General features: G+C 48.3%; 1 protein-coding gene across 1 annotated transcript in view; it reads left to right on the top strand.

Moving 5' to 3' along the window:
* Positions 1-638: 638 nt before the first annotated feature.
* The window catches only part of LOC140392506 (ATP-dependent RNA helicase DDX19A), a 105,216-nt gene continuing 83,464 nt past the window's right edge, over positions 639-22,390 (top strand). The window contains exons 1-3 of the mRNA XM_072477740.1: positions 639-813; positions 2,183-2,234; positions 16,057-16,173. Of these exons, the coding sequence (XP_072333841.1) occupies positions 757-813; positions 2,183-2,234; positions 16,057-16,173 (226 nt within the window). The 5' untranslated portion in view covers positions 639-756. The remainder of the gene's footprint in view (positions 814-2,182; positions 2,235-16,056; positions 16,174-22,390) is intronic.

Raw genomic sequence — 22,390 nt, 5'->3', positions numbered from 1 at the left:
GGGGCTGTTTAGCACAGGGCTAAATCGCTGGCTTTGAAAGCAGACCAAGGCAGGCCAGCAGCACGGTTCAATTCCCGTAACAGCCTCCCCGAACAGGCGCCAGAATGTGGCGACTAGGGGCTTTTCACAGTAACTTCATTTGAAGTCTATTTGTGACAATAAGCGATTTTCATTCATTTCATTTCAAGCTTCCCAAAGTGTGGCATGTCGGCAGCTGATGCAGCAACGCCCAGAGGGGCTATGGAGAAGCGGCCGAGTGTTGTGGAAATGGCAACTCCACTAAACCCTCATCGCCAGTGTTAGATCCAACGAATCAACCACACGGGAATGTAATGGAAACAAAGGTTAATAATAATCTTTATTAGTGTCACAAGTAGTCTTACATTAACACGACAAAGCCCTGAGTCGCCACATTCCGGCGCCTGTTCGGGCCACAGATGGAGAATTCAGCGAGGCCAATCCACCTAACAGCGCAGACTCCGCACAGACAGTGACCCAGCGGGGAACCGAACCCGGGACCCTGGAGCTGGGAAGCCCGGGGGGGGGGGGAGTCGCGCATTTTAATCCACCCGCCCCCTGGCCACAGGCCGGGATCACTTCCGGTTCCTAGCCGGAAGCACTCAGCCTCCCGCGGACCCTGGTTCCGGTTGAGGGGCGGAACTAATCCTCGGGGTTGGAGAGCTACCGGACGGAGCCCGGAGGGACCGGGGCCGGGACCGCGCCTGCGCACTGCGGTTTTCACCTTGGCTGAAAATTATGGCGACGGACTCGTGGGCGCTGGCGGTGGACCTGCAGGAGAGCGCGGCCGAGTCGGTGAGTGTCCCCGAGCCCGGCTCCCGCCGGCAGCAGCCGCCCCCCCCCCCCCGTCTCTCTCCCCCCCCCCGTCTCTCTCCCCCCCCCCCCCCGTCTCTCCCCCCCCTCCGTCCTTCCCCCCCCCCCGTCTCTCCCCCCCCCCCGTCTCTCCCCCCCCCCCCGTCTCTCCCCCCCCCCCCGTCTCTCCCCCCCCCCCCCGTCTCTCCCCCCCCCCCGTCTCTCCCCCCCCGTCTCTCCCCCCCCCCCGTCTCTCTCCCCCCCCCGTCTCTCTCCCCCCCCGTCTCTCCCCCCCCCCCCCCGTCTCTCCCCCCCCTCCGTCCTTCCCCCCCCCCCCCGTCTCTCCCCCCCCTCCGTCCTTCCCCCCCCCGTCTCTCCCCCCCCCCCGTCTCTCCCCCCCCCCCCCCGTCTCTCCCCCCCCCCGTCTCTCTCCCCCCCCGTCTCTCTCCCCCCCCCGTCTCTCCCCCCCCGTCTCTCCCCCCCCCCCCCGTCTCTCTCCCCCCCCCCCGTCTCTCCCCCCCCCCCCCCGTCTCTCTCCCCCCCCCCGTCTCTCTCCCCCCCCCCCGTCTCTCTCCCCCCCCCCCGTCTCTCCCCCCCCCCCGTCTCTCCCCCCCCCCCCCGTCTCTCTCCCCCCCCCGTCTCTCTCCCCCCCCCCCCGTCTCTCCCCCCCTCCCGTCTCTCTCCCCCCCCCCCCCGTCTCTCTCCCCCCCCCCGTCTCTCTCCCCCCCCCCGTCTCTCCCCCCCCCCCCCCGTCTCTCTCCCCCCCCCCCCCGTCTCTCTCCCCCCCCCCCCCCGTCTCTCTCCCCCCCCCCCCGTCTCTCTCCCCCCCCCCCGTCTCTCCCCCCCCCCCCCCGTCTCTCCCCCCCCCCCGTCTCTCCCCCCCCCCCCCGTCTCTCCCCCCCCCCCCGTCTCTCCCCCCCCCCCCCGTCTCTCCCCCCCCCCCGTCTCTCTCCCCCCCCCCCCCCGTCTCTCTCCCCCCCCGTCTCTCCCCCCCCCCCCCGTCTCTCCCCCCCCCCCGTCTCTCCCCCCCCCGTCTCCCCCCCCCCGTCTCTCCCCCCCCCCCCCCCCCGTCTCTCCCCCCCCCCCCCCCCGTCTCTCCCCCCCCCCCCCCCGTCTCTCCCCCCCCCCCCCCGTCTCTCCCCCCCCGTCTCTCCCCCCCCGTCTCTCCCCCCCCCCCGTCTCTCCCCCCCCCCCGTCTCTCCCCCCCCCCCGTCTCTCCCCCACCCCCCCCACTCCGTCCTTCCCCTACGTCCTCCCCCCCCCCATCTCTCTCTCCCCCCCCCCCCATCTCTCTCTCTCCTCCCCCCCATCTCTCTCCTCCCCCCCCCCCCCCCCTTTCTGCCTCCCTAATGAAAATGTCCTTTTTTTGCAGCTGGGAAACCTCAAACTGAAGGAAGATCTACCAAATGCTGAAACTAAGGAAGGTCTGATTTTTTTTGCTAACTTTTAATAATCTAAACCACAAATTATCTCTCACTACAACAAGATTATTGATGTTCATTTAATGTCAGTTTCTTTAGGCACACAAGTCATTCTAATAAATCTGATCATTGTTTGGGTTTGTTTGTACTTTTTTCATTATAATTGCTTCATAATGAAAATAAAACTATGAAAACATATCAGGATGCTGCACCTAGATTTATCGCGATCCAGTTTTCCAACTAAAATAGCTAGAGAATTGTGTTGTGATTCATGTGATTCCCAAGTATTACAATTGTGGGCCATTAAATAGAACAGCACTGCGAAAACTGAGGATAGATAAACTAACCTTTCATGTTTGCGTGCGGAGAACTTCAGCATCTATGCAAAAGCTGCATCAGCTTGTGGACAGAGCGAAGGTGTTCTGAAAAGCAGTCACTCAGTCTGCATTTAGTCTTCCCAATGCGGAGGAGACCACTTCGGGATCAGCAAATACAGTAGACCAAATTGACGGAGGTTTAAGTGAAATGCTGCAGGATAGATAATGGGGAACAGATAGAAGTAATACACAAAGATATTCCAAAAAGCATTTGATAAGGTTCCCTACAAAAGGCTACTTAATAAGATAAGACCCCCAGATAGTCAGTGGGAAATTTGCAGAGGTGCGTAAAAATAATAGGGTAATTGTGTTAGGTGACTTCAACTTTCCCAACATTAATTGGGATAGTCACTGTGTTAAGGGCTCAGATGGAGTGGCGTTCTTAAAATGTATACAGGGGGACCTTTTAGCTCAACATGTAGAGGATCCAACAAGGGGCAGCGCAGTGCTGGGCCTAATTCTGGGGAATGAAGCCAGACAGATGATTGATGTGTTGGTGGGGGAGCATTTTGGTGATAGTGACCACAACATAGTACAATTTAAGTTTATTGTGGACAAGAAATAGACAAGTTTGCAAAAAAAGGTTTTGGATTGGGGGAGAGTGGAATTTAGTAAAATAAGGTAGGATCAGGCCAAGATAGACTGGAAAGAATTAGTTGTGGGAAAATTTACAGAAGAACAGGGGTGGGGCGGGGGTGTTCAAAACGGAAATGGGGATGGTACAGGCCCAACATGTTCCCTCTCGGGTGATAGGAAGGAGTAACGAGCCCAGAGAACCATGGATGACTAGAGACATTCAGGATACACTGAGAAGGAAAAGAGAGACTTTTAGCAAGTGCAAGAGGAGCAAATCAACAGAGGCATTAGTAGAGTACAGAAAGTGCAGTATGGAGCTTAAGAAAGCAGTTAGAAGAGCAATAAGGGATAATGAGAAAGCTCTGGCTGGTAAAAGTACGGAAAATCCCAAGATATTCTACAAGTATATCAATGGGAAGAGCATAACCAGGGAAAGAGTAGGGTCTATTAGGCACCATGGGGGAAATGTATAGGTGGAGCCAGAGGACATTGGTGAACAAATATTTCACATCTGTTTTCACCCAAGTTAATGAGGTGGTATGGAACTCTGGGAGAGGGACTGTGAGGTTCTTGAGCTGTCATGGAGAGTGACATGGTTAATTATTTACAATCTATATTTATGACTTGGACGAGGGAAGTGAATGTACCATTGCCGAGCTTGCTGATGACACAAATAGGTGGGACGACAAGTGGTGAGAATGATACAAAGAGGCTACAGAGGGATATGGAGAGGTTAAGTGAGTGGACAGATGGAATATAATGTAGGAAAATTTGAGGTTATGCTCTTGGGTAGGAAGAATAAAGGAGCAGAATATTATTTAAATGGAGAAAGCTGCGGTACAGAGGGATTTGAGGGCAAAGGTTGGCATTCAGGTTCAGCAGGTAATAGGGAAGGCAAAAGGAATGTTGGCCTTTGTTTCAAAGAGAATATTTTATTTCATGTGGAATAATGTGAACAGTTTTGATCACTTCTCCAGGGAAAGATAGACTGGCATTGGAGGTAATCCAGAGAAGGTTCACTCGGCTGATACCTGGTATAGGAGGATTTCCTTGTGAGGAGAGGTTGAGTAGGTTGGGACTGTACTCATGGGAGTTTAGAAGAATGAGAGGCAACCTTATTGAGACATATAGGATTCTCAGGGGGCTTGACAGAGTAGATGCTGAGAGGTAGTCTCTTGTGGGAGAGTCCAGGACCAGAGGGCAGAATCTCAGAGTCAGGGGTTGTCCATTTAAGACAGAGATGAGGAGGAATTTCTTCTTTCTGAGGGTGGTGATCTTGTGAAATTCTTTAATGCAGAGGCTATTTGGCCGGATCTTTAAGTATGTTCAACGTTGAGATAGACAGATTCTTAATTTTAAAAAAAAAATAATTTACAGGATGTGGGCGTCGCTGGTTAGGCCAGTATTTATTGCCCATCCCTAGTTGCCCTTCAGAAAGTGGTCATAAGCTGCCTTCTTGAACGGCGGCAGTCTTGAGATGTAGGTACACCAACTGTGCTGCGAGGGAGGGAGTTCCAGGATTTTGCCCCAGCAACAGTGAAGGAACAGCGATATATTTCCAAGTCAGGGTGGTGAGTGAGTTGGAGGGGAACCTCCAGGTGGTGGTGTTCCCAGGTATCTGCTGCTCTTGTCCTTCTAGATGGTAGTGGTTGTGGGTTTTGAAGATGTTGCTTAAGGGACTTTGGTGAGTTCCTGCAATGCATCTTGTAGATGGTGCACACGGCTGCCACAGTTCGTTGGTGGTGGGGGGTTTGAATGTTTATGGAAGGGGGAGCAATCATGTGTGCTGCTTTGTCCTGCATGGTGTTGTTGGAGCTGTACTCATCCAGGCAAGTGGAGAGTATTCCATCACACTCCTGACTTGTTTCTTGTAGATGGTGGACAGGGGGGTCAGGAGGTGAGTTACACGCTTCAGGATTCCTAGCCTTTGACCTGGCCTGGTGGCCACTGTATTAATGTGGCTTGTCCAGTTCAGTTTCTTATCAATGGTAACTCCCAGGGTGTTGATTGTGGGGGATTCAGCAATTGTAATGCCATTAAATGTCAAAGGGCGATGGTTAGATCCTCTCAGTAAGGGAATAAAGGGTTATGGGAATAAGGTGGGAAAGTGAAGTTGAGGATTATCATATCAGATCATTCATGATCTCATTGAATAGCAGAGCAGACTTGATCGGCCGAATGCCCTTCATCTGTTCTGTTTGTAAAACCTCAGACACTTCGACCTGTTTATTAATCAAATGTTTTACCCAGGTGCCTTTGCGTGTTTAGCAAAGGACAAATAAGAGTTTATGATTCAACTAAATTTATTATTAAACACAGTAAAACAGTCACCCCCTCCTCTTAAATTATTCCAAATAATAATCCCAAGATTCTTAATACTCCCCGTGCCGATGAACTCGATCGAGCTGTGGGTCCAATTCTTTGAGTCACGGTTGTCTCAGCGCCTTCGTCTGCGAAGGTGCGTCTTGCACGCCGCTTCCTTCCGTCTCTGGTCAGTTGTCCAATCTTCTCTGCTACCTCCGTGCCGAGTCTTTGCTGGGGAGGGTCCTGCTGGTTGACTTTTATCCCCCTCTTTGTGCCTTTCCAAAACGTTCTCTGACCCTCAGCCAATGGGTCTCGGGGTGGGGTCGTAATACCCAATGGTGTTGCCGATTGCAACTCTACAGGACACCAGGAACCCAACCCTGGGGGTCCATTTCTAGGTATATTGTTTGCATGTAACCTCTCTCCATATCTGGTAATGGTGGCAAAGCTGGGTGCCAGAATGTCTAGCTCTAACTGGGCAACCCAAAACAATCGATCCGTATGAATAGGACCGATTATCTCCTAATGTATGATTGACAGGGCAGGTCCAGGCATGCCCTGTCAGTCTGTGTTCAAACTCGGCCAAATTCAATTCGCATCAGGTCAGCCCCAACCTGAATGTGGTTTGGTTTAAAATGTTCCATTTCTTCATTTAGCATGTTCAATTTTATATTGGGCCTAAGACTCAGGCTGTTGTCTATTTTACCTCCGCTCCTATGTCATATGGAATGTTTGGCCCTTGGAGAGTGAGGCGGGAGGATTTGGATTGGATTGGATTTGTTTATTGTCACGTGTACCGAGGTACAATGAAAAGTATTTTTCTGCGAGCAGCTCAACAGATCATAAGTACATGGGAAGAAAAGGGAATAAAAGAAAATACATAATAGGGCAACACAACGTGTAACTACATAAGCATCGGCATCGGATGAAGCATACAGGGTGTAGTGTTAATGAAATCAGTCCATAAGAGGGTCATTCAGGAGTCTGGTAACAGTGGGGAAGAAGCTGTTTTTGAGTCTGGCCGTGCGTGTTCTCAGACTTCTTACAATTGGCCATGATAAATTGTCCAAAAAGTGTCCAAAAGTGCCCTTAGTGTTGGGTGGAGGTGTTGACTTTGGGTAGGGTGCTCTTTCCAAGAGCCGGTGCAGACTCAATGGGCCGAATGGCCTCCTGCACTGTAAATTCAATGATAATCTATGATTAATCTAGGACAAAGGTTCGGCACAACATCGTGGGCCGAAGGGCCTGTTCTGTGCTGTATTTTTCTATGTTCTGTATCTCCTGCCCGATGGAAGAAGTTGGAAGAGTGAGTAAGCCGGGTGGGAGGGGTCTATGATTAAGCTGCCCGCTTTCCCCAGGCAGCGGGAGGTGTAGATGGAGTCAATGGATGGGAGGCAGATTCGTGTGATGGACTGGGCGGTGTTCACGACTCTGAAGTTTCTTGTGGTCCTGGGCCGAGCAGTTGCCATACCAGGCTGTGATGCAGCCTGATAGGATGCTTTCTATGGTGCATCTATAAAAGTTGGTCAGGGGTAATGTGGACATGCCAAATTTCCTCAGTTTCCTGAGGAAGTATAGGCGCTGTTGTGCTTTCTTGGTGGTAGTGACGTGGGTGGACCAGGACAGATTTTTGTAGATGTGCACCCCTAGGAATTTGAAACTGCTAACCATCTCCACCTCAGCTCCGTTGATGCTGACAGGGGTGTGAACAGGAGGTAAAGGGGCAGGTGTTGCACCTTCTGCAATTGCGTGGGATGGGGATGAAGCGTTGGGGCTGATGGGAGAAGTGATCCTGGGTGTCACGGAGGGAGTTGTCTCTGTAGAATGTTGATGGGGGAGGCTGGTGAGATGGACAGTGTGGACAAGAGGGACCGTGTTGTAATTGCAACTCAATCTAACAATAATTCAAGTATTTATTTTAAATTAATTAACTATTGCTTAAATGTCACTCGGTGGGGTGCAGTGCTCCAACTGAGAGATGTGGCAGATCTGTGACGCTTCCAGCGTCCCGATCGACTACATCTGCAGCTCCTCACAGACTATGGTTTGGTTGGAGCAGCAGTTGGATGCACTTAGGAGCATGCAGGTGGTGGAAAGCGTCATAGCTAGGAGTTATAGAGACGTGATCACACCCAAGGTGCAGGTCGACAGGTGGGTAACCACTAGAAAGAGCAGGCAGCCAGTGCAGGAATTCTCTGTGGCTCTCCCCCTCTCTAACAGGTATACCGTTTTGGATACTGTTGAGGGGGATAGCCTAACGGGAAAACAACAGCAGCCAGAACAGTTGGCTTTGTTGCTCAGCAGGGAGGGCAAAGTGCAGGACAGCAATAGTTATAGGGGACTCTATAGTCAGGGGCACAGATAGGAGCTTCTGTGGACGTGAAAGAGACTCCAGGATGGTATGTTGACTCCCTGGTGCAAGGGTCAAGGATGTCTCTGAACGAACATGACATCCTGAAGGGGGAGGGTGAACAGCCAGAGGTCGTAGTACACATAGGTACTAACGACATAGGCAGGAAGAGTGATGAGGTCCTGCAGAAGGAGTTCAGGGAGTTGGGCAGTAAGCCAAAAAGCAGGACCTCGAGGGTCATAAGCTCAGGATTACTCCCTGTGCCACATGCCAATGAGGCTAGAAATAGGAGGATAGTGCAGCTAAACACGTGGCTAAACTGGTGGTGTAGGAGGGACAGTTTCAGATTTTTGGACCATTGGGATCTCTTCTGGGGTAGGTGGGACCTGTACAAAAAGGATGGGTTGCATCTAAACTGGAGAGGCATCGATATCCTGGTTGGGAGATTTGCTAGATTCACTCGGAGGATTTAAACCAGTATGGCAGGAGGGGGGAACCAGAATGAGCTTAGAAGCTGCCATAACTGAAGGGGAAATAGTGAACAAAAATAATAGAACAACATCACCCTCAGGCAGAGCAAAAAAGGTGACATGTGTGAAAAGGTGGTCAATGCAGGATTGTGGGTGTTGTTCCTAAATGCGCGCAGTATACGGAACAAGGTAAATGAAATTGTTGCGCACGTTGAAATTGGCCGGTACGATGTTGTGGGCACCGCAGAGACGTGACTGCAAGGGGATCAGGGCTGGGATCTAAATATCCAAGGATACGTGTCCTATCAAAAGGACAGGCAGATGAGCAAAGGGGGCGGGTTGCATTGTTAGTAAGGAATGAAGTTAAATCAATAGCAAGGAGCGATATAGGATCAGAAGGCATAGAATCTCTGTGGTAGAGTTGAGGAATCACAAAGGTAAAAAGAACCTGGTGGGAGTGACAAATGTTGAATTCTTTACCCGTCAGTCTGGCCTCAATAAAACTCTAGATTGATATGTAGGCATAGTATTATTTATTTTTAACCAACTTGCAAGTCTGACTCGTTTCTCAGGGACACAGAACCAGTCTCCTGGACCCCTTGGAAACGAATGAGGTCCAAGACAAAGGGATCTCTGCAAATACATTCAAATGGCATCAAGTTTCACATAGAGATTCCCATAGGTCATCCTATACACCACCTGACCTGGCCATACAACCTCATTGGCTCACTTCTCATTCCTTAACCCTGGGCCTCTTGTTACCCAGCATCCATTTCCCCATCTCTACCAGACACCCCTCCCCCCTTCCTTGCCATGCTTGCTGAAATCCTTTGTCCTTTGTGAACTCACTAGAATTAAACTGCCCTCTATCTACATTACTGTAACTAATATTTAAACTTACTATTTTATATCACATTCGTCAGGAGTTATGTACAGACCCCTAGCAGTAGTCCGGATGTGGGACAGAAAATAAATCAGGAGACAGAAAAGGCATGTAAAAAGGCAATATTACAATAATCATGGGGGACCTCAATATGCAGGTGGATTGGGAAAATCAGGTTGGTAGTGGATCCCAAGAAAAGGAATTTGTGGAATGTTTAAGAGATTTTTTTTGGAGCAACTTCTGGTAGAGCCCACTCGGAAACAGTCAATTCTGGATTTGGTGATGTGTAATGAGGCAGACTTGATTAGGGAACCGAAGATGAAGGAACCCTTACGGAGTAGTGGCCACAATATGATAGAATTTACCCTGCAGTTTGAGAGGGAGAAGCTGCAATCAGATGTAACGGTATTACAATTAAATAAGGGTAACTGCAAAGACATGAGGGAGGAGCTGTTGGTTGATCAGAGTTGATTGGAAAAGGAAGGGAAGACAGTTGAACAGCAATGCCAGGGGTATTTGGGGGTTATTCGGGAGGCACAACATAAATTCATCCCAAGGAGAAGGAAACATGCTAAGGGGAGGAAGAGGCATCCAGGCTGATGAGGGAAGTCAAGGACAGGATAAAAGCTAAAGAAAAAGCATACAAAGTGGCGAGAATTATTGGGAAGCCTTTAAAAGCGAGCAGAGGACAACTAAAAAAGCAATAAGGGGGTAGAAGATGAAGTATGAGTGCAAGCGAGCTAGTAATATAAAGGAAGATAGGAAGAGTTTTTTTTCAATATATAAGAGGTAAGAGAGAGGCAAAAATAGACATTGGACCATTGGAAAATGTGGCTGGAAAAGTAATAATTGGAAACAAAGAAATGGCAGACGAACTGAACAGTTACTTTGCATCAGTCTTCACGGTGGAAAACACCAGTGGGATGCAAGAGCTCCAGGAGAATCGGGGAGCAGAGGTGAGTGCAGTGACCATTACTAAGGAGAAGGTTCTGGGGAAACTGAAAGGTCTGAAGGTAGATAAGTCACCTGGACCGGATGGACTACACCCCACGGTTCTAAAGGAGATAGCTGAGGAGATTGTGGAGGCATTGGTGGTGATCTTTCAGGAATCACTGGAGGCAGGAAGGGACCCAGAGGACTGGAAAGTGTAACACCACTGTTTAAGAAGGGAGGGAGGCAGAAGACGGGAAATTATAGGCTGGTTAGCCTGACTTTGGTCATTGATTGGTACGATTGTAGAGTCCATTATTAAAGATGAGATCGTGGAGTACTTGAAAGTGCATGATAAAATAGGACTGAGTCAGCACGGCTTCGTCAAGGGGAGGTCATGTCTGACAAATCTGTTAAGAGTTCTTTGAGAAAGTAACAAGGAAGTTAGACAAAGGAGAACCAGTGGATGTGATTTATTTAGATTTCCAGAAGGCCTTTGACAAGGTGCCACATAGGCTCTTAACGTATTTAATAGTCTCCTATGGTGTTAAGGGTAAGATCCTGGCATGGATAGAAGATTGGCTGACTGGCAGAAGGCAGAGAGTGGGGGTAAAGGGGTCTTTTTCAGGATGACAGCCGGTGACTAGTGGTGTGCATCAGGGGTCGGTGCTGGGACCACAACTTTTTACAATATACATTAATGATCTGGAAGAAGGAACTGAAGGCACTGTTGCTAAGTTTGCAGATGATCCAAAGATCTATAGAGGGGCAGGTAGTATTGAGGAAGCAGGCGGGCTGCAGAAGGACTTGGACAAGCTAGGAGAGTGGGCAATGAAGTGGCAGATGAAATACAATGTGGAAAAGTGTGAGGTGATGCACTTTGGAAGGAGAAATGGAAGCATAGACTTTTCTAAATGGGAAGATGCTTAGGAAATCAGAAGCACAAAGGGACTTGGGAATCCTTGTTCACGATTCTCTTAAGGTTAATGTGCAGGTTGAGGTGGCAATTAAGAAGGCAAATGAAATGTTAGCATTCATGTCGAGAGGGTAGAATACAAGACCAGGGATGTGGTTCTGAGGCTGTGTAAGGCTCTGGTCAGACCCCATTTGGAATACTGTGAGCAATTTTGGGCCCCGTATCTAAGGAAGAATGTGTTGGTCTTGGAAAGGGTCCAGAGGAAGTTCACAAGAATGATCCCTGGAATGAAGAGCTTGTCGTATGAGGAACGGTTGAGGACTCTGGGTCTGTACTCGTTGGAGTTTAGAAGGATGAGCGGGGATCATATTGAAACTTACAGGATACAGCGGGGCCTGGATAGAGTGGGTGTGGAGAGGATGTTTCCACTTGTAGGAAAAACTAGAACCAGAGGACACAATCTCAGATCAAAGGGACGATCCTTTAAAACAGATGAAGAGGAACTTCTTCAGCCAGCGGGTGGCGAGTCTGTGGAACTCTTTGCCGCAGAAGGCTGTGGAGGCCAAATCACTGAGTGTCTTTAAGACAGAGATAGATAGGTTCTTGATTAATAAGGAGATCAGGGGTTATGGGGAGAAGGCAGGAGAATGGGGATGAGAAAAATATCAGCCATGATTGAATGGCGGAGCAGACACCATGGGCCGAGTGGCCTAATTCTGCTCCTATGTCTTATGGTCTTATCGTGTCATAGTTCTGGGAGCTGGGGGAAGGGGTGAGGGCCGAGTGGGGGGGCAAGTTGGCTGAGGAAAAAGGCAAACATGACTGAAGCGCTATTTTCAAAGATGGCATTATCAGAACAGATGTAGCGGAGTCAGAGAAAATGTGATGGAGTTTTTTCAGGGAGTGGGGTGAGAGAAGCTGTAGTCGAGGGAGCTGTTGGAGTCTGTGGATTTGTAATGAATATTGGTGGTCAGTCTGCCGTCAAGAGAGGGCGAGAAAGGGAGGTGTTAGAGATGGACTGTGTGAAGGTCAAAGAGGGGTGGAAATTGGATGCAAACTCTATACATTTTTCCCGGTCCGGACGAGAGCATGAAACGTCACCGATAGTCATCGATGTAATGGAAAAAATCGTTGTGGGAAGGGGCCTGATTAGAACTGGAACAAGGAGTGTTCCGCATATCCCACAAAATGACAGGCATAACTTTAGTAATGGAGAGGGATAGGTTCATGCAACAGGGCAAGGTTTACAATTGGGGGAAGGGTAAATATGATGTTGTCAGACAAGAATTGAAATGCATAAGTTGGGAACATAGGCTGTCAGGGAAGGACACAAGTGAAATGTAGAACTTGTTCAAGGAACAGGTACTACGTGTCCTTGATATGTATGTCCCTGTCAGGCAGGGAAGAGATGGTCGAGTGAGGGAACCATGGTTGACAAGAGAGGTTGAATGTCTTGTTAAGAGGAAGGACGAGACTTTTGTAAGGCTGAGGAAACAAGGTTCAGACAGGGCATTGGAGGGATACAAGATAGCCAGGAGGGAACTGAAGAAAGGGATTAGGAGAGCTAAGAGAGGGCATGAACAATCTTTGGCGGGTAGGATCAAGGAAAACCCCAAGGCCTTTTACACATGTGTGAGAAATATGAGAATGACGAGAGCGAGGGTAGGTCCGATCAAGGACAGTAGCGGGAGATTGTGTATTGAGTCTGAAGAGATAGGAGAGGTCTTGAACGAGTACATTTCTTCTGTATTTACAAATGAGAGGGGCCATATTGTTGGAGAGGACAGTGTGAAACAGACTGGTAAGCTCGAAGAAATACTTGTTAGGAAGGAAGATGTGTTGGGCATTTTGAAAAACTTGAGGATAGACAAGTCCCCCGGGCCTGACGGGATATATCCAAGGATTCTATGGGAAGCAAGAGATGAAATTGCAGAGCCGTTGGCAATGATCTTTTCGTCCTCACTGTCAACAGGGGTGGTACCAGGGGATTGGAGAGTGGCGAATGTCGTGCCCCTGTTCAAAAAAGGGACTAGGGATAACCCTGGGAATTACAGGCCAGTTAGTATTACTTCAGTGGTAGGCAAAGTAATGGAAAGAGTACAGAAGGATAGGATTTCTGAGCATCTAGAAAGACACTGCTTGATTAGGGATAGTCAGCACGGATTTGTGAGGGGTAGGTCTTGCCTTACAAGTCTTATTGAATTCTTTGAGGAGGTGACCAAGCATGTGGATGAAGGTAAAGCAGTGGATGTAGTGTACATGGATTTTAGTAAGGCATTTGATAAGGCTCCCCATGGTAGGCTTCTGCAGAAAGTAAGGAGGCATGGGATCGTGGGAAATTTGGCCAGTTGGATAACGAACTGGCTAATCGATAGAAGTCAGAGAGTGGTGGTGGATGGCAAATATTCAGCCTGGATCCCAGTTACCAGTGGCATACCGCAGGGATCAGTTCTGGGTCCTCTGCTGTTGGTGATTTTCATTAATGACTTGGATGAGGGAGTTGAAGGGTGGGTCAGTAAATTTGCAGACGATACGAAGATTGGTGGAGTTGTGGATAGTGAGGAGGGCTGTTGTTGGCTGCAAAGAGACATAGATAGGATGCAGAGCTGGACTGAGAAGTGGCAGATGGAGTTTAACCCTGAAAAGTGTGAGGTCCATTTTGGAAGGACAAATATGAATGCGGAATACAGGGTTAACGGTAGAGTTCTTGGCAATGTGGAGGAGCAGAGAGATCTTGGGGTCTATGTTCATACATCTTTGAAAGTTGCCACTCAAGTGGATAGAGCTGTGAAGAAGGCCTATGGTGTGCTAGCATTCATTAACAGAGGGATTGAATTTAAGAGCCGTGAGGTGATGATGCAGCTGTACAAAACTTTGGTAAGGCCACATTTGGAGTACTGTGTACAGTTCTGGTCCCCTCATTTTAGGAAGGATGTGGAAGCTTTGGAAAAGGTGCAAAGGAGATTTACCAGGATGTTGCCTGGAATGGAGAGTAGGTCTTACGAGGAAAGGTTGAGGGTGCTCGAAGGATGAGGGGCGACTTGATAGAGGTTTATAAGATGATCAGGGGAATAGATAGAGTAGACAGTCAGAGACTTTTTCCCCAGGTGGAACAAAGCATTACAAGGGGACGTAAATTTAAGGTGAATGGTGGAAGATATAGGGGGGATGACAGAGGTAGGTTCTTTACCCAGAGAGTAGTGGGGGCATGGAATGCACTGCCTGTGGAAGTAGTTGAGTCGGAAACATTAGGGACCTTCAAGCAGCTATTGGATAGGTACATGGATTGCGATAGAATGATATAGTGTAGATTTATTTGTTCTTCAGGGCAGCGCGGTAGCATTGTGGATAGCACAATTGCTTCACAGCTCCAGGGTCCCAGGTTCGATTCCGGCTTGGGTCACTGTCTGTGCGGAGTCTGCACATCCTCCCCGTGTGTGCGTGGGTTTCCTCCAGGTGCTCTGGTTTCCTCCCACAGTCCAAAAGATGTGCAGGTTAGGTGGATTGGCCATGATAAATTGCCCTTAGTGTCCAAAATTGCCCTTAGTGTTGGGTGGAGGTGTTGAGTTTGGGTAGGTAATTCCCTTTCCAAGAGCCGGTGCAGACTCAATGGGCCGAATGGCCTCCTTCTGCACTGTAAATTCAATGATAATCTATGATTAATCTAGGACAAAGGTTCGGCACAACATCGTGGGCCGAAGGGCCCGCTCTGTGCTGTATTTTTCTATGTTCTCTATAACTAGGGCCCGTGCAGGTACCCACAACCACACCTTTTAACTTTTAAAAGTTACTTTATCAGAGTTGCAAAGCCAGAGGTCAGAGTGTGGACAGGGGCAAACCCCGAATCCAGCTCCTTGCCTGCTCCCAAAAAAATTAATTGTCCCCACAAGAGAGGCATACCAGATCATTTGCAGGAAGTGAGATAAGTTAAAGGAGAAATTATTGAGTGAGAGAACAAGTTCAGCCAGGTAGAGGAGAGTGGTGGTGGACGGTGATTGTTTAGGCCTCTGCTCGAGGAAGAAATGGAGAGCCCTCAGATCATCCTGGTGGGGGTTGGAGCTGTAGAGAAATTGAATGTCCATTGTGCGAGGAGGTGGTTGGGGCCAGGGAAACTGGAAATTATTGGTTAGGGCATCAGAGGAATTGTGAATCTAGGTGGAAAGGGACTGGACAAGGGGAGTGGGAACAGAATCAAAATAGAGAAAAATGAATTCAGTGGGGCAGGAACATGCTGAAATGATGGGTCTGCCATGGGGATGAGAAAAATATCAGCCATGATTGAATGGCGGAGCAGACTTGATGGTCCAAGTGGCCTAATTCTGCTCCTATGTCTTATGTTCTGTGTTGTGGATTTTGGGGAGGAGGTAGAAGTGGGCTGTGCGGGGTTGGGGGATTGAGGTTGGAGGCTGTGGATGTAAGATCTCTAGAGGTCATGCGGTCAGTGACAGACCAGGAAACAATGGCTTGCTGGCATAAGATAAAGGCACATGGCATTATGGGTAATTATTAGCAAAGATGGAGGACTGGTTAACTGACAAAGCAAAGAGTGGGGATAATTGGGTGAGCAGGTGGGTAAGTGGAGCTGAGTCCACAAAAAGACCAGTCATGATCTTCTTGAATAGTGGAGCAGGCTCGAGGAGCCAGATGGCCTACTCCTGCTTCTTGTTCTTATGTTCGAAGACGGGGCCGTTGTCCTGGGGAAGGTAGGAGTAAGTGTCTGAGAGTTGGTGCTCAGCCTCCGAAATGTAAAGGTCAGAATACCAGACAACAACAGCACCACCGTTGTCGGCAGGTTTGATAACTAAGTGAGTAGGAGACTGGTTGGGGTGCGTTAGAGGAGCAGAGAAATAGAGGTGACCGTATCAATCCAGTATTACCGATGGTTTCCAACGTGTCAATTTGTTCTTGAAAATTTAGCTTTCCACCTCAGTTTAATAGGGTTGTCTGAATCATCATGAACAGAGCATGTACAGTCAATTTGAAAGCTTTTCTTTATTTTACTAATTCATTCTCTTTCAGAAATAGTAAAGCAAGATCAATCTGAAAAACTGGACAAAACCGATAAATCTGATAAAACTGCTAAACTTGACAAAAGTGGCGATAATCTGGAAGTCAAACAAGATGATGACGATAAAGGTATAGTTTGACATAAATTTTAAAGCAAAATTATGTGCAAAAGTATATTTTGTGAACTTGATGTTAGTTGAGCAGTACTCAACTCTGCACACATGACTGGGACACACACTTTGAACTCATTGCCAGGTAGAGTTTTTGTGTAATAACTAGTACCTGGGGGTCACAGTGCGCCTTTTGCCTTACAGCCAGGGCTATTGGTTCCATTCAGGCTTTTTTCCCTTCACATTTCTTGTTGTTTTTGGTATTAAATTGCAAAGGGGACATAAAGAGGCTACAAAAATATATCAATAGGTTATGTGAATGGGTAACGATCCAGCAAACGGAGCACGATATGGGAAAATGTGAAATTGTCTTTTTGGCAGGAGTAATAAAAAAAGCATATCATCTAAATGGTGAGAGATTGCAGAGCTCCAGTACAGAGGGACCTGGGTGTCCTCGTGCATGTATCACAAAAAACTAGTATGCAGGTTCAGCAAGTAATTGGGAAAGTTAATGGAATGGTTTTGTTTATTGTGAGGGGAAGTGATACAAAGGTAGGGAGGTTTTGCTTCAGTTGTACAGAGCACTAGTGAAACCACATCTGGAATATTGTATTCAATATTGGTCACCTTAAGGAAAGATGTGAATGCAGACGTGGAAAGATTCTTGGTAAGCAAGGCGGCGGTGATAGATTATCAGGGGTAAGCAGGATGCAGATTTGAGGTTACTCCCAGATTAGCCAAGATTTTATTAAATGGGAGAACATTTAAGGGGGCTGAATATCTTCCTCCTCCTCGCACACTGAAAAGAAAGTTGTTATATCGGGTTCACGTTTGCTAAATTTCTTGTAACATTTTTCTTATTTAATTTGGTTTTGGCCTTCCACTCCCCCTTGAAAGTACTTTTTGGCATTACCGAGTCATATATGATCTATTTTTATTTCCTTAGAATCAGAATGTTTATGGTCCAGAAAGAGGCCACTTGAACCATCATGTCTGGTCTGGCAGAAAAATGAGTCTCACATTTGGTCCATAGCCCTGCAGGCTACGGCACTTGATGTGCATATCCAGACTCCTTTTAAAATAGTTGAGGGTTTCTGACTCTTACCCTTTCAGGCAATGAGTTCCAGACCCCAACCACCCTCTGGGTGAAAATGCTTTTCTTCATCTGTCCTCTAATCTTCCTACCAATCACTTTAAATCTATATCCCCTAGTCACTGACCTCTCTGCTAAAGTAAATAGACCCTTCACATCCACTCTTCTTACTTCCGCAAAAACAAAATCAAATTAGTCAAACGTGACTTTCTTTTAACAAGTCCATGCTGACTGTCCTTGATTAATCCATTCCTTTCTTTTTTTTAATAAATATTTTATTGAAAATTTTTGGTCAACCAACACAGTACATTGTGCATCCTTTACACAATATTATAACAACACAAATGACAATGACCTATTTTATAAACAAAAAATGAATAAATAATAAATAATAAAAATGAAAACTAACCCTAATTGGCAACTGCCTTATCACAAGTAACACTCTCCAAAAATATAATTTAACAGTCCAATATATAATTATCTGTCGCAACGACCTATACATATTATACAGTATATATTAACAACCCTGAGAGTCCTTCTGGTTCCTCCTCCACCCCCCCCCCCCGATCCTGGGCTGCTGCTGCTGCCTTTTTTCCATTCCGTCTATCTTTCTGCGAGGTATTCGACGAACGGTTGCCACCGCCTGGTGAACCCTTGAGCCGACCCCCTTAGGACGAACTTAATCCGCTCTAGCTTTATATACCCCGCCATGTCATTTATCCAGGTCTCCACCCCTCTCTCGCCTCCTGCACTCCTGGCTCTTGTGCAACCCCAAATATAGCCAACCCCCAGCTTGGTTCGGCCCGGACCCCCACTACTTTTGAAAGCACCTTTGTCACCCCCACCCAGAACCCCTGTAGTGCCGGGCATGACCAAAACATATGGGTATGATTCGCTGGGCTTCTCGAGCACCTCGGACACCTATCCTCCACCCCAAAAAATTTACTGAGCCGTGCTCCAGTCATATGCGCCCTGTGTAATACCTTAAACTGAATCAGGCTTAGCCTGGCACACGAGGACGACGAGTTTACCCTGCTTAGGGCATCTGCCCACAGCCCCTCCTCGATCTCCTCCCCCAGCTCTTCTTCCCATTTCCCTTTTAGTTCATCTACCATAGTCTCCCCTTCGTCCCTCATTTCCCTATATATATCTGACACCTTACCATCCCCCACCCATGTCTTTGAGATCACTCTGTCCTGCACCTCTTGTGTCGGGAGCTGCGGGAATTCCCTCACCTGTTGCCTCGCAAAAGCCCTCAGTTGCATATACCTGAGTGCATTCCCTTGGGGCAACCCATATTTCTCGGTCAGCGCTCCCAGACTCGCGAATTTCCCATCCACAAACAGATCTTTCAGTTGCGTTATTCCTGCTCTTTGCCACATTCCATATCCCCCATCCATTCCCCCCGGGGCAAACCTATGGTTGTTTCTTATCGGGGACCCCCCAAGGCTCCAGTCTTTCCCCTATGCCGTCTCCACTGTCCCCAAATCTTCAATGTAGCCACCACCACCGGGCTTGTGGTGTAGTTCCTCGGTGAGAACGGCAATGGGGCTGTCACATGGGAGGGTTTAAACTAGTATGGCAAGGGGGTGGGCACGGGAGCAATAGGTCAGAAGGTGAGAGCATTGAGGGAGAACTAGGGAATAGGGACAGTGTGGCTCTGAGGCAGAGCAGACGGGGAGAAGTTGCTGAACACAGCGGGTCTGGTGGCCTGAAGTGCATATGTTTTAATGCAAGGTACATTACAGGTAAGGCAGATGAACTTAGAGCTTGGATTAGTACTTGGAACTATGATGTTGTTGCCATTACAGAGACCTGGTTGAGGGAAGGGCAGGATTGGCAGCTAAACGTTCCAGGATTTAGATTTTTCAGGCGGGATAGAGGGGGATGTAAAAGGGGAGGCGGAGTTGCGCTACTTGTTCGGGAGAATATCACAGCTGTACTGCGAGAGGACACCTCAGAGGGCAGTGAGGCTATATGGGTAGAGATCAGGAATAAGAAGGGTGCAGTCACAATGTTGGGGGTATACTACAGGCCTCCCAACAGCCAGCGGGAGATAGAGGAGCAGATAGGTAGACAGATTTTGGAAAAGAGTACAAACAACAGGGTTGTGGTGATGGGAGACTTCAACTTCCCCAATATTGACTGGGACTCACTTAGTGCCAGGGGCTTAGACGGGGCGGAGTTTGTAAGGAGCATCCAGGAGGGCTTCTTAAAACAATATGTAGACAGTCCAACTAGGGAAGGGGCGGTACTGGACCTGGTATTGGGGAATGAGCCCGGCCAGGTGGTAGATGTTTCAGTAGGGGAGCATTTCGGTAACAGTGACCACAATTCAGTAAGTTTTAAAGTACTGGTGGACAAGGATAAGAGTGGTCCGAGGATGAATGTGCTAAATTGGGGGGAAACTAATTATAACAATATTAGGCGGGAACTGAAGAACATAGATTGGGGGCGGATGTTTGAGGGCAAATCAACATCTGACATGTGGGAGGCTTTCAAGTGTCAGTTGAAAGGAATACAGGACCGGCATGTTCCTGTGAGGAAGAAAGATAAATACGGCAATTTTCGGGAACCTTGGATGACGAGATATATTGTAAGCCTCGTCAAAAAGAAAAAGGAGGCATTTGTCAGGGCTAAAAGGCTGGGAACAGACAAAGCCTGCGTGGAATATAAGGAAAGTAGGAAGGAACTTAAGCAAGGAGTCAGGAGGGCTAGAAGGGGTCACGAAAAGTCATTGGCAAATAGGGTTAAGGAAAATCCCAAGGCTTTTTACACGTACATAAAAAGCAAGAGGGTAGCCAGGGAAAGGGTTGGCCCACTGAAGGATAGGCAAGGGAATCTATGTGTGGAGCCAGAGGAAATGGGCGAGGTACTAAATGAATACTTTGCATCAGTATTCACCAAAGAGAAAGAATTGGTAGATGTTGAGCCTGGAGAAGGGGGTGTAGATAGCCTGGGTCACATTGTGATCCAAAAAGACGAGGTGTTGGGTGTCTTAAAAAATATTAGGTAGATAAGTCCCCAGGGCCTGATGGGATCTACCCCAGAATACTGAAGGAGGCTGGAGAGGAAATTGCTGAGGCCTTGACAGAAATCTTCGGATCCTCGCTGTCTTCAGGGGATGTCCCGGAGGACTGGAGAATAGCCAATGTTGTTCCTCTGTTTAAGAAGGGTAGCAAGGATAATCCCGGGAACTACAGACCGGTGAGCCTTACTTCAGTGGTAGGGAAATTACTGGAGAGAATTCTTCGAGACAGGATCTACTCCCATTTGGAAGCAAATGGACGTATTAGTAAAAGGCAGCACGGTTTTGTGAAGGGGAGGTTGTGTCTCACTAACTTGATAGAGTTTTTCGAGGAGGTCACTAAGATGATTGATGCAGGTAGGGCAGTAGATGTTGTCTATATGGACTTCAGTAAGGCCTTTGACAAGGTCCCTCATGGTAGACTAGTACAAAAGGTGAAGTCACACGGGATCAGGGGTGAGCTGGCAAGGTGGATACAGAACTGGCTAGGCCATAGAAGGCAGAGAGTAGCAATGGAGGGATGCTTTTCTAATTGGAGGGCTGTGACCAGTGGTGTTCCACAGGGATCAGTGCTGGGACCTTTGCTCTTTGTAGTATATATAAATGATTTGGAGGAAAATGTAACTGGTCTGATTAGTAAGTTTGCAGACGACACAAAGGTTGGTGGAATTGCGGATAGCGATGAGGACTGTCGGAGGATACAGCAGGATTTAGATTGTCTGGAGACTTGGGCGGAGAGATGGCAGATGGAGTTTAATCCGGACAAATGTGAGGTAATGCATTTTGGAAGGTCTAATGCAGGTAGGGAATATACAGTGAATGGTAGAACCCTCAAGAGTATTGAAAGTCAAAGAGATCTAGGAGTACAGGTCCACAGGTCATTGAAAGGGGCAACACAGGTGGAGAAGGTAGTCAAGAAGGCATACGGCATGCTTGCCTTCATTGGCCGGGGCATTGAGTATAAGAATTGGCAAGTCATGTTGCAGCTGTATAGAACCTGAGTTAGGCCACACTTGGAGTATAGTGTTCAATTCTGGTCGCCACACTACCAGAAGGATGTGGAGGCTTTAGAGAGGGTGCAGAAGAGATTTACCAGAATGTTGCCTGGTATGGAGGGCATTAGCTATGAGGAGCGATTGAATAAACTCGGTTTGTTCTCACTGGAACGAAGGAGGCTGAGGGGAGACCTGATAGAGGTATACAAAATTATGAGGGGCATAGACAGAGTGGATAGTCAGAGGCTTTTCCCCAGGGTAGAGGGGTCAATTACTCGGGGGCATAGGTTTAAGGTGAGAGGGGCAAGGTTTAGAGTAGATGTACGAGGCAAGTTTTTTACGCAGAGGGTAGTGGGTGCCTGGAACTCGCTACCGGAGGAGGTAGTGGAAGCAGGGACGATAGGGACATTTAAGGGGCATCTTGACAAATATATGAATAGGATGGGGATAGAAGGATACGGACCCAGGAAGTGTAGAAGATTGTAGTTTAGTCGGGCAGCATGGTCGGCACGGGCTTGGAGGGCCGAAGGGCCTGTTCCTGTGCTGTACATTTCTTTGTTCTTTGTTTGTCACCATAGCCTGTAGGCTAGTCCCCCTACAGGACGCTCTCTCTAATCTCTTCCACGCCGCTCCCTCCTCCTCTCCCATCCACTTACTCACCATTGAAATATTAGCGGCCCAATAATACTCACTTAGGCTCGGTAGTGCCAGCCCCCCCCCTATCCGTGCTACGCTGTAAGAATCCCTTCCTCACTCTCGGGGTCTTCCCGGCCCACACAAAACCCATGATGCTCTTTTCAATCCTTTTATTAAAAAAAAAGCCTTCGTGATCACCACCGGGAGGCACTGAAACACAAAGAGGAATCTAGGGAGGACCACCATCTTAACCGCCTGCACCCTCCCTGCCAGTGACAGGGATACCATATCCCATCTCTTGAAATCCTCCTCCATTTGTTCCACCAACCGCGTTAAATTTAACCTATGCAATTTGCCCCAATTCTTGGCTATCTGGATCCCCAGGTAACAAAAGTCCCTTGTTACCTTCCTCAACGGTAGGTCCTCTATTTCTCTACTCTGCTCCCCTGGATGCACCACAAACAACTCACTTTTCCCCATGTTC

Source organism: Scyliorhinus torazame, chromosome 16 (genome assembly GCF_047496885.1).
Source record: "Scyliorhinus torazame isolate Kashiwa2021f chromosome 16, sScyTor2.1, whole genome shotgun sequence".
NCBI lineage: Eukaryota > Metazoa > Chordata > Chondrichthyes > Carcharhiniformes > Scyliorhinidae > Scyliorhinus > Scyliorhinus torazame.
The sequence above is the reverse complement of the archived record's forward strand: the minus strand, read 5'-3'. Positions and strand labels throughout refer to the sequence as shown.